The 12879-nt window shown below is 39.4% G+C and overlaps 1 protein-coding gene across 1 annotated transcript in view; it reads left to right on the top strand.

Annotated features, from left to right (window-relative positions):
- KCNK10 (potassium two pore domain channel subfamily K member 10) overlaps positions 1-10252 on the top strand; it is a gene marked incomplete at both ends in the record, with an annotated part of 56898 nt that extends 46646 nt beyond the window's left edge. Inside the window, 3 exons of the mRNA XM_082284430.1 lie at positions 4254-4440; positions 7603-7745; positions 9641-10252. Of these exons, the coding sequence (XP_082140556.1) occupies positions 4254-4440; positions 7603-7745; positions 9641-10252 (942 nt within the window). The remainder of the gene's footprint in view (positions 1-4253; positions 4441-7602; positions 7746-9640) is intronic.
- Between the last annotated feature and the right edge of the window lie 2627 nt (positions 10253-12879).

Raw genomic sequence — 12879 nt, 5'->3', positions numbered from 1 at the left:
GGCATCACACCTTACTGAGGTATGTGCCAGGCTCTGGACCAGGACTGGCTTGCATTTGGCTGAGAGACAAGCAGTGTTAACCTATGACTGTCTGCACTATCTACACTAGCTTTGCAAACATATTTTGCCTAAGGACATATCTAATGTTTGTGAGCTGATGTATGTGATATTCTGGTTTATGGCTTGAGTATGAAGACTGTCATTCCTGGTGTTAAAATATTTTGGTCTGGAGGAAGTGATTTAGAAGACAAGCTGTTTAATTAGTGCATGGGCAGAGACAATCTGTTATGAGAATAGTTGGCAGCATGGGGAAGGGCACAAAGTTAAGAGTAGGTGAAGGGAACAAAAGAAATATTAAAGAAATGTGGTTTTTTTGAAATGTGTTTTTTCTGCTCTTTTGGAGAGATGAGGACAGCATTTTCCATGCAGGCATATTACACTGACTCTAAAAATATGCCATTGGTCATATAGCCAAAAAGGTAACCAGCTTGCCCGGAGCCTTGGGGACATTTGTCAGGAATTCAGAAAAGGAAAAGTTTGGAAGATGGAAAAACCATCTGAGCTTACTGTGAAGCAGCAAGTGTTCCAGTGCTATTTTTGGTTTAGTAGTACTGTATACTGGGGGAGTTTTTTATGAAATGAGAGGTGGCACTACCGAATCTTGGAAAAGGCTTATATGAAATATGCTGTTCATGGAAATAGATATGTTCCACGTATTTAGCATTTAGTCTAGTCTGATAAATGACGGTAGCTTCTTTTGATCCCATACTTAATGTCTCCTGCTCCCTTTTCATAGGAATGTATATCAACCCTGTGGTCTCAGTTTGCAAACTCAAAAACATTGTTTGGTGCTTTTGTTGTCAACCATCAGGTCAGAAAAACTGTACCTCAGTTAATTCACCTGAAGAAAGCAGAAGACATAAAATAATCCACTACATTGGCTTTGCTCTTTTGGCCAGAGAGAGAAAAAAGAAAGTAAAAAACCCAAGGTTTATTTTAACTCATGAAATGATTAGGTAAGACCAAAACTACTAAACCCCCTGTATATATAATAGAAAAAGGGGAAAAAACAAAGCTGCAGTTATTGATGGAAAAGATGGATAATAACTAAATTCCACTGATAAGGGTGTTTTCATTAGTCTGTCTGTACTTACCCCTCTTGGCACTAGAGCAGATTGACAGTAGGTTGTTTGAATTAATGTAAGCAAGATGATATCAGTAATGTTGCCAGTTTAGCACTTAGCCACCTTAAGAATAAAATCAGCACTGTCATTGGAAAATGGAAGTGACCCCGATGGGTGCACAGAAAACTCTGTTCTTAGATTCCTTCTTTGATGTTTTCCAGATTAGTTCTAGGTGGATTTAAATTGGTCTCATTAGCAGGGACTAATTTATTTATAGTTGAAGAATGTCTTACAAATTACCTGCTTCATCACTGTGGAGAGAAATTGTTGGTAAACAAACTTAAAAAGAGAAAGAGTGGAAAATATCTCTTTTAAAGGTGTTTTAACTTTACTTGAACAGCTATAAGATTAGCTGCCTTTCTTGGGGGAAGGTGTTTGTTACTATTACTTTTTGACACCTATAGAAAATTCTGTATTCATCCCACAAAATGGGTTTAGATGATGTCTTACCCTGGCAGAAGTTGCTCAGCTATTTGACTGTGTTTGGCTCCAGGCTGAAAATACTCTTTAAAAGAGAAATTTGTATGAAGTTATTCAGACTTCTCAACCTTTAGTATTATATAGAGTGATTATTTATTTATTCGTTTATTTATTTGTTTTAAAAATGACTTGGTGTAACACTGCAGTGAATTACATTTTTTAGTGTGTCATTATTACAAGGTACATATTCCATTAGTAAGCACATTTATGCATTAACATTTTTTTTATCTGTAGCAGTTATACTCTACTGTGAGTTTCCTCTGGATGCATATCTAACTGTAAAAAGACCCCCCTTTTCACTTCTATCCTGCATTTCATGTGTTACTGTTCATTAAGTAATTCTTTTTCTGAGTCCTGCTTTTGTGCTCTTTTCAGCAGCTCTAAAAATGCTGTGCCTGATTCACCATTGCTTTCTGCCTTCATTTGTACCCTCAGCTGCTCTGCTTTTGTGTGAGTGACAAAGGTGCACAATAACCATGAGTCAGGCCTTTTACAGATTTTCTCATTAACATTGTTACCATTTTTACTTAAAAAAACCCGACAACCTTTGGCTGAGTTTATCACCCATGAACAAGGGGATGTCCTGAACATTTGGTACTGAATTGCAGGCCATTCATTTTGTTCCTGTTTCTCTCATGAGACAAGACAATTCTGACATGTACTGAAATGCATTTTAATTTTGCTCTGTGGGAACTGGAGGAAGGATTACTGGGCATAACTTTGATGCTTGGCAGCTCCAAATTACTTTTTGTCCAAGGATTCCCAAGTTGTCTCCTAACTCACTGTAGCAAGGTTTCTGACACTTCATTTTTGCATATCAGGAAAATGAAGCATTTAGTAGAAGTAAACAAGTCACGTTGCTCAAGCTAGAAAATAAACATCAATTTGGTTAAGACCTCATTCTCAATGATAAAAGGCAAGGGTGCCAATCTAGGACACTCTGTAGTAACATCCATGTGATCAGTTCTTTTCCCTTCACCACTCATACAATAAGTCTGAAATCCTGCCATTGTGAATGTGTGTCCATACCTCTTAAAGAAGATAGATCATTCTTTGGTATTTTAGCAAAATACTCAAAATAGCTCTTTGGAAAAAGAGGAAATAAGAAGTTAATTTGGGTTTTATATTTTTGTGTTGTTTTTCCCCTTGGTACTTGGAAGTTTCTTCCATGTCTTATATTTGGCATTATGTTACTAATCTTACTGGACTATTTCTGTTCATCCAGACACAGAAAACAGTGCACACACACACACAGACAAAAAAAAAAAAAAAAGCCCTAAGTGTAGGAATCATCTTAAACAGTATCAGAATTAAAAGTATCTATGAAACATGACATTTATGCTGCTACCTGGTTCTGAATGCATCTCAGATCAGAGGAGTACTTAACGAGGGTCTGACACTGCACGTCTAAAAGAAATGCTCATGTTTTTGGGGAAGCACAGTATTGCTCACAAGCTGGTTAGATATTAACCAGTCAGGTAATATCCCTTCTGATATTACAAAGATAACTTCTGAGATCTTATTTCCTGTCTAGGCAATGCCTTAATCTGAAATGAGATCTCATTTCTGGGTTAAGGGAGATGCTTGATTTGGAAAACTAATTTGCAAATATGACTTACAGTGACCTCCACGTTGCTTTTCCAGGATAAATAGAGAATTTACACTGCCACTGAAATTAATCCACAGTAAGATTTCTAGTAATTTACAGGTTTTTCATGAAACTTTATTGGATGCTGAGTTTATTCACAGCAGACAAAATCTGAAATAAATCTGCCAGAGTCAATTGTGTTAATCCAGGCTTGCATTAATATTAATAGAAACAAAATCTAAGTATACATTAACTATATTGAGAGTTTATATGATTTAGGAGTGTAAAATATTACAGTTACACTCAGTATATTTTTATTCAGTTTATAGCAGCCAGTAACACATACTCTTTGTTCAAGAGCTTTCCAGTGTGGATTTACATAGGTAATTTTTTCTCAGGCTGTTTGGTATTTGACATAAATCCTTTATTTCTGGAGTAAACCAATAATATAGTTTTCTATTTTTGAAAAGGAGATTTAACCTTCATGTTTGTGAATGAAAGCTGGAAATCCTGAGTCTAGAAAAGCCAGAGCATGAATTATTGCTACATAAAATTGCAGCTTTTCAGTGGGAGGAAAAGGGCTTTATTTTCATTTTAATCTTGGTCCTGTTTGTTGAATGCTTGGTGCTGTGAGGCAGTGTGGGTGTACACACACACGTGGAGGTGTGAATGTGCACTTTTTCTTACACATTGAATCTGAACTGGAGTGTATTGGTGCCCTTCAGGAGTGTTTTTACAGGTGGTGTTTGTGGTAGATTAGTCACTGCCTGGTGCATGGAAAATGGGAATCACGATAATCTGGGGCCAGACATGGAAGTTTACTATTACTTGGGCAGGACTCTCACTAAGAGGGAGAGAGACGGTTGTATTCCACCTAACAAACTCAAAAAGGCAGAAAGAGAATAGCAGGGGACGCCAGCATAATCAGCATGTCATTCACAAAGTATACAGCTCCAGAAATCCACTCAAACATTTTCTTTCCTGTTATTTCCTTTTTCTAGAAAAAGCAAGTGAGTCAAACAAAGATCCGGGTGATCTCCACCATTGTCTTCATCCTGGCAGGCTGCATTGTCTTTGTGACCATTCCTGCATTTATCTTCAAATACATCGAGGGATGGACAGCCTTGGAGTCCATCTACTTTGTAGTTGTTACTCTGACCACTGTTGGCTTCGGTGACTTTGTAGCAGGTGAGCAGCTTTGAGCCAATGTGCACAAGGGCCTTGGCTCTTAGCATTTGTTTTCTGTTACAGAGAGGAGGCTCTTCACAATGAGTTATATTCCAGTTAAATGATGCCAGGTGTTTCTGTTGGGATTAGTGTGCAGTAGGACACCAGGTTGATTTAAGGCCAGGTGCCTTGCCATTTGTAGATTGCAAGCCTTCAGCAATGTAAATAATGGGAGCCTGCAAAGTCATGATTATCCTTTATTGTGCAATGAATTATGCATAAGTCAAATTACTTTCCCATTGAATTAAAGATTTGTATTAGTCCATTAGTGCTCAGTCTGAAGCTGACTGCAGAAGCAAGTAGCCCAAATGATGAATGGAGGACTGAGCCATAGGTCTGTAGAATTCTCTGGTCAGATACAGTAGTGAGCCACTACTACAGGAGCTGCAGCATTTCAGAACCTGCATTTTGTTCCCTAACCTTGGCAGAAATTTTGACATTGCAGTTGCCCTGTTAAGGAAAACTCTTGTACGAGAGAAGGACTAATGGGGTATGTATCTCAGTGCTTGGAAGAGACTCTCTAAGATTAATACAGTACCAGCAAGAACTATAAATATCTACCCATATACAATTTCCAAAGAGGGAGTTGAGATAGTTGGCTGGAGAGATGAGAGATACATTTTTTTTTTCACACAACTGCTTCGATAAAAAAAACGTGGTTAAAATACATGGACTCTTTTCCATCAGTGCATGACCTCTACTCCTCATTCCTGTTAGTGGTCCTAATTAAATGCATTAAGTTGCCTGTGTTAAAAACAGTCAAATTGTGTTTCTTAGTCCCTATAAAATGAATGAGTTAAAAACACCAAATAAAATCACAAAATTTTCTTTGCTCAAGTAGTGTAGACAAGTTTTTTTGTAGAGAAGACTCTAATCCTCCTTTTTTATGACATACTGGCATAGAAGACATGAATTATTGAGGAAAAAATAAAGTCACTGAACAAAGAAAGACCCAGATATTAAAAAAAACAGTTTTACGAGCATTCAGGTACAGAAGTGATTGTGTGACCTTTGTCCATTTTAGCCACTTAGATCTCTAGAGGAACACTCTACTGATATTCTTTGGGGTATCACAGTATGAAATGAAAATATTCTACAGTATTTTTCTTAATAATACCACACCAGTATTGTTTAATAATATAATAGTAAAAAAGCTCTGAATATTAAATTGTTCTATATGCACATGATTAGGAGAATATAATCCACAGCTGGGTGGCTACTAACAAGCAGGATTTTTCAAAAATCAAATGGAAGACTCTGAATAAGAAAACTTCAGAGGCATTTTCATGATAAGAGTTTAAGGCAGGTGATCACCAGGAGATTTGGGCTTTATTTCTGGTTTTGAGAGATATTTTCTGCCCCTTTTATTTTCTGTCACTTTAATCTCTCAGTATCTCTGTTCCTTCAACATCAAATCAAAAATACTATATCTTAATGGGTAAAACAGTGTCAATGCAGCTATGCTGGCTTATTCCACCTAGAACAAATCCCAGCTCTTGGGAAACTGGGAGGTTTTTGTACTACTGTTGGAAATAAAATTGTGCATGGAGCCTGAAAAAACCTCTGTTTTTTCAGGCTCCATGCACAGTTTTTATCTGATAGGCTGAAAAAAGTGGTCTCACACTTTCTCAGTCACCTGATTACTCTGCAAGATAGATCTAGACAATCTGTTTCCTAGTGAGCTTCCTCAGGGACACATATGATCAGGAGAGGCTTCTTGTACCATAGCAACAGCAGTCCCTGCCTCCCATTGTTTCAGACTCTTAAAAGACTGGAAAAAAAGAGTGTGATTCATGCAGTCTATGGGGAGAGATTAACATCAAAACCAATACTGGGGTCCCTGCCAATTCTCAAATGTCTGACCTTCCACGAGGGTGTTCAAACACTGTAACTACACTCATATTGAGTCTTGATAAAATTAAAGAGTGGTAGAAATGTCTCAGATTGCGAAAAACAAAGGTGAAAATGCTGAACTGTATTGTGATTTTAACAGGGGGAAACTCTAACATCTCTCTTCAGTCATACAGAGGTGTAGGTGTCTAGCTCTTGTCTAACCAAGGCTGGAGTCCAGGAGATATGCAGACCCCTGCCTGAGTCTCCTGGTAGGCTTGCTCTTCAGGCAGGGATTTACACAGGTACCACCAAGGTGGTGTTCACGTACACCGAGGGATATGGTGGTGCCCATGGGGCTCTGCAGACTCTGCTGCTCACTCTCTTCCGCTTAGGGCTGTGCCTGCCTCTCACTGGCTCTCATTTTGCAGTGCACATAGCACTGTGATGGGACTGAGAGTATCAAAAGTGAGGTTGTGGTTGCTTTCTTTTGTAAAAAATTTCTGTATTTTACTCTGTAGTAGGCAGCAACCTGGCTGCTACTGCACTTATTTGAGGCTCTTCGTAGTGCAGTAGGTTTGCCAAATGTCTCACATTCTTGCTTTGCCAGCTCATCCTGAGACTTGCATGAAGACCGATGTAGGATATTTGTTGCTTGGTTTGATCCATATCTCCTATGAAGTCACAGGCCAGAGAAGGCGTGATATCTAAGCAGACTGTATAGCCTTATTTTCAGGGCTAATGCATGGTTGGCTTCCTGTCAGATACCCTGATTTGGAAGACAAAGCGATGTTTCTTTTTTCTGCACATGTGTCTCTCAGTCATGTAGCTAAAACCAAAACATTCTGGAAACTCTATAACCTCACGGGGTTGATCTGTAAATTTTCTCACCTAAGAGGCTGCAGGCAGTTCATAATATGGAAGATTAGTGGTATTAGACTTTTTTCTTGGACATGTATTTGTGCTGTTGCAAGTACTATCAAAGTAGAATTTCAGTGTTGCTTCAGTGTACGAGCAATACAAAGGAAAGCATTTACTGGGTGCTCTGGCAGGTCACATAGCAACAGAACAACAGGTAATTTTGAAGACTTTTAATTGAAAACAGATGGGGTTTTAATCTAAAAGGGTGTCAGATGGGGTTCCTCCCATCTGATGGGCTTCTTGTCTTATTATCAGAACTACAGTGCTATTGACGAGTTAAGAAATACTTTTAGACATTTCTCAGAATTGCAGATGTTTTGTAATAATTTTGGCACCTCATGATTCGTAAGCATAAGTATATGCTTATTTCAGGAGGAAATGCTGACATCAAATACATGGAGTGGTATAAACCCTTAGTGTGGTTCTGGATCCTTGTTGGCCTTGCCTACTTTGCTGCCGTCCTGAGTATGATTGGAGACTGGTTAAGAGTCCTGTCCAAGAAGACACAAGAAGAGGTATGACTAGTAATTTCTCAGCGGTTTGTCATTTTACAAGAGAGATTTAAGTGCCTGATTCCTGCTTGTCTAAATAAGGGTGCTGCTCTGCATGGCTGATGTTCAATATTCCTTGTGGTTTACTTCACTGTCTACCTTTGGTATACAGTTAGCTCTAATCTTTAGCTCCTTCACAAAGGAAGGGATAAAAACAACGGAAGCAACCAAGGTTGTTACACCTCTGTCAGTACTCAAAAATACATAGAACACATCAGTAGGATTACAATTATGGAATGAGACGCCAGCCTTTACTCTGAAACTAGCTTTGAAATTGTACTAAAAATTTCAGTGTTCTCTCCTTAAAAATGAGGAGATTTTCCTGTCTTTTCCTATGCCAGGGAATATGGTTCTGAATATAAGTTTAGATTCAGGTCCCTTACTCTGTGTACTCTGTTTTTAAAAGTTGAAGAAACTGAGTAGTCAGCATCAAGGAGAGCATGACTAAATTCACTCAGAACATGCTCTCCGTGATTCAAAGAGGATACTGCTAATGCTTCACTCAAATAAGTGTGGAAAATAGAAAGGGAGTTTCCATGACTCTAGAGCTGAAGCCTGTGGTGGAGGCTGTTAGTGATATCATTTCAAATTTTAAGGCAATCTCTGTATTACTAGCAAAGCTTACCTGGCAAAGAGCAGGCAAAGACAAAGTTTGGCAGGGGGGTAGTGCTGTTTCTAATTTTTGAGGGCATCTACAGCACCCAAGGCCTGGTGCACCCCTATGCATCTCCATTAATAAAGGAGACTGCAGAAGGTTTGGCTATTGCGTTCATCATCATCAGGCACCCAGAGCTGGGAATCTGGTCTCCCACATGGATGCAAGATGCCTTCTGCCACAGTGCTAAATGGACACCTGTGCATCAGGCCTGCAGGAAAAAAGATAACTCCTTGTGGGTTATTGGATGCAAAAACTTGAGTTCAGGCTGCAGCAGCACAAACCATTGACCGTGGTGGGCTCCTGCAGACACTGTACTCCTGAATCTGTTCTCCTTTAGCTGAAGTTTGAAAAAGGCCTGTTTTAACTACAATGTTGCTTGGTCATTTATCTTGGTGTTTCTCATTTTGGAAGGCTTATATATTCAATACAGCCGTCACTTGGTGCTTTATTCTTAGCCATTATTCCAGCCTCCAGTGAAAAGGAGTAAAACAGAGAAAGACAGTGGAACATTCAAGGATATGCTCATAGTGCCCACACAGAATGTGTGCTGAAAACTCCTCCAGATGGCTTGAGAGTGTGGTATTTGGACAGTTGTGGAATGGAAACCTCCATTAAAGACAGCTACATTTCTCTCTGAGAATGAACCCTAGACTGGAGGAATCAGAGGGCCACTTGAAATTATCTAACGTGTATTTAACATTAACTGCTCTGTGACTCTGTGGCCCTGAATAGAACCTTCAGTGGGACTAAACAGCTGCATCCATGAGCAGTAAAGGAAAACACATTACTGTACTGCTGCCCTGGTTGTTGTGCTGTTCCAAAGCATACTGGTTTAACTGTATGTGATTAACTTTGCCCACTCTTGACCATCTACTGCTGACATTATGAGTCAGGAATTTTGTTCTTAATCAAGGATGGATTAGCATGAACCTGTCCCATCATGTAACACAGCTATAAAATGTGGGGGGTGGTAAAGTGGCACAGGCAGATGAGTTCTATGTCACGTAAGATCAGTTGGTATGTTTAGAGTTTGCCCAGTGTAACCACTTTGCTACTGGAGCTTGGGTCCAGATGGATGCAGTGGAGATGGGACCACTCCCCAGTTTCATGCCAGAGAAGAAACTGCTTGTGCTGCTGTTCTACAGGAAAGATTTTGCTTTTTTTTTTTTTTAATTAATTTCTCTTTCCTCATGTTGTAAAGGTTGGAGAAATAAAAGCTCATGCAGCAGAGTGGAAAGCAAATGTGACAGCTGAGTTCAGAGAGACACGGAGGCGGCTCAGCGTGGAGATCCATGACAAACTTCAGCGGGCAGCCACCATCCGGAGCATGGAGCGCAGGCGCCTGGGCCTGGACCAGCGAGCCCACTCCTTAGACATGCTCTCTCCAGAGAAGCGCTCTGTCTTTGCTACCTTGGAAACAGGACGCTTCAAGGCCTCCTCTCAGGAAAGCATCAACAACAGGCCTAACAACCTGCGCCTTAAAGGGTCCGATAAGCTCAACAAGCACGGGCAGGGGGCATCCGAGGACAACATCATTAACAAGTTTGGATCGTCTGCCAAGATGACCAAAAGGAAAAACAAAGACCTCAAAAAGACCATGCCTGAGGATATGCATAAAATTTATGAGACCTTCAGAAACTATTCCTTGGATGAAGAAAAAAAGGAAGAGGAGACAGAGAAGGTGTGTAATTCCAAGAACTCTTCTAGCACTTCAGTCCTGACCAAGTGTATCCAGCAGCACTCAGACCTGGAAAATGGAGTGATTCCCAATGAAGCCAAAGAAAGGGAGCATAAAAACAAAGTGTTACTGTAAGACAAAAGTTAAATGTAGAAGATGCTTGACTTGAATGAACAATGTTGGTGGTTTTATATACATATATATTGAGACACGTGCCTTATACAGACTCCTTACTCAGTCTGAATTATATAGCATCGAAGAATATTTCACTGTGCCATAAAGACTCAAGCTTGCTCTGCCAAAACAAATCAGGAACACAGCACTGCAGAATGGCAACAGAAAGCTACGCACATGGAAATTTCAGCCTGTATAAGATTACCAGGGCAAGACACAAAGGAAGGGATTGAACCATGGCAGTATCACCAGAATGCTCCTACCATGGTGTGCTATTAGACAAAGGGCAGCTATGCAAGAAGAGCCTATGAAAGGGATGAAAAACAGTGTATCTTTGTCATGGAGTATGCATCCATAAAGCCTTCCCCTGGTGATTAAAAAGAGGAGAAATGAGTGGAGAGAACTAGAAACCTTCAGTAAGGCTTAGTTTACATTTTGGCACGTGATCCAAGCTAGATTTTTTTTTTTTCCGTATTTTTGAGTCAGATGCATTACCTTTTCTAAATGCCAAAAGAATGTCCATGGACACAGCCAGCAGCTGGGTGCTGGTTTGAAAATCAACACAGACATAAGTAAGGGTTGGATTGCTCTTTTCATTAAAAAAAAAAAAAAAAAGAAAGAAAAAAAAGAAAAAACTCTGTGGGTATTTATCTTAAGCAGTGAAAAAAAAAAGAAAAAAGAAAAGAAACAAATGGATTTTTTTTCTCATGTAGGAAAATTCAATGTAAAGTCACAGAAAGAAAGTGCATACGAAGAAAATATAACATCTCATGATATTGTTTAAAAGAAGAGAAACATCAATTTAATATTTGGCTAGATGTATAAAACAGTGGGCCAACTTTTTTTCTTTTTTTTTAATAATTTCTCATTCACACTTTCTACCACTGGAAAAAACCCTTCTATTTAATGCTGTAAGACTATAAGGACAGAAGGGAAGCTATAGCTTTTGCATGTCAGCAAACTGCTGTTCTCTAGCTGAATCTGAATTTTTAAAAATAGACATAAGAGCTTACATGTGATTCAAATGAGGGCTCCCATAGAATCTCAGGGCTCTCTGCCCCCTTTTGCTGGGTTTGGTTTAGACATAAGCTGCTGTCATAATCTCAGAAAAAAAAAGAAATTTAGGAAGAAAAATATTGTGGTAATCTTTTAAGTGCTTATAGCTTTAAGTGCCATTAATGCTATCATATTTTGTAACTTTTTAAACAAGTATTTGCAATTATTTGGTTTATTTCCTTTCAGGTACTATCTGTGTTGGACATTTGATATTCCTTTTATTGATAAAAAGTAAACATGAGCTCTCTGCATTTCTAGAGTAAAGTGAAATGTAACTAAACTGGGGGCATTTTTAAAAAATCTTCTGTGCTGTCTGGGCATATGGATATAAAAAACAGAATTGTGTCTAGACTTCACAGGAAATATTCAAAGAAAAGGCTGCAAAATAATTAACGGGAATTGCAAAACATACTAAATTTTTTATAGCATCATTGGGCTACTGGGTGGGCCATTACAGATAGAAGATTTTGCATGCTGGAAATGAGAAACACATGATTGTACCAGCAATGCTTTCTCTAAGCTTTCACAAAACCCTAAATATTCTTGCAATTTGAACTGTAGGCTTTTATGTAAGGTAAGCATGGATGTTGATTGCAGAGATTCCTGCAAGCTAGTCAAACATACAGACATGCACATGCAGACACGGACTTTTGGAATTGCATGCCGATGTCTACATACACAAAAATGCATGTGTCATTCTGTGACAGTTTCTGAGATTTTATGCACAATGAGACAACTCAAAATCAAACTGGCCACCAGAATACATGATTGCCATGGCTATGAATGGAAGCATGGCAGTGCGAATGCAAATTTTGAGTATACATATTTGCATATCTAATGACTCTGCTGGATTTCCAGGAGTGAGCCAAATTCCACTAGTGCAGAGGAGGAAAGAAGTTCTTAATTTGTTTTGTCTGCTGGTTCACTTCTCTTGAAATGTCTTATCATCATTTTAATTTCATTATCTGTCTGAAAATCAAGGATGGAAAAGCAATGTTTGAAAAATTTCAGGTCATTTGGGATTGCTCTAACTCAATAAGATCCAAGAGAAATTGAATTCTGCTTACTTCACCAGTGAATCGTACGGTGCAGGGCTGCACTCTGGCTTTACCTTACCAGAGGCAGGGCAGTAAGCCCAGTCCCCAGGGAAAGTTCCACCTGACTCAAGAACTGCCGTGGCTTCTGGAGACTTTTGTGCCAGGCAGCCCTGTGCTTGGCTTCGCAAACACGCAGATGGCAGCTTGTGACCATCCTCAGTCCCATCCTCCTCAAGCCACAGGCAGACACCAGCAAGGTGCAGGTCTCCTCAAGCACTGGAGTTCTTTAGCCTGCCTGTTACTGCTGATTTTGGGCAGGCCTTGAGTGCCACATATGAACAAATCTTCTGAAGTCTCATCCATGAGCATCACTAATTCTGTAGTGCCAGGATGGATGAAGCATATCTGGATGTACCAAGGCTGTTCAGATCTGGCGTTTTACTGGCAGGAGGTTAGGAGTGAAAGCTACAATTTAGATTTGCGTTTGAATTCCAG

The sequence above is a fragment of the Coloeus monedula genome (assembly GCF_965178545.1).
Source record: "Coloeus monedula genome assembly, chromosome: 6".
Taxonomy (NCBI): domain Eukaryota; kingdom Metazoa; phylum Chordata; class Aves; order Passeriformes; family Corvidae; genus Coloeus; species Coloeus monedula.
This window is presented reverse-complemented; position numbering and strand designations above follow the sequence as displayed.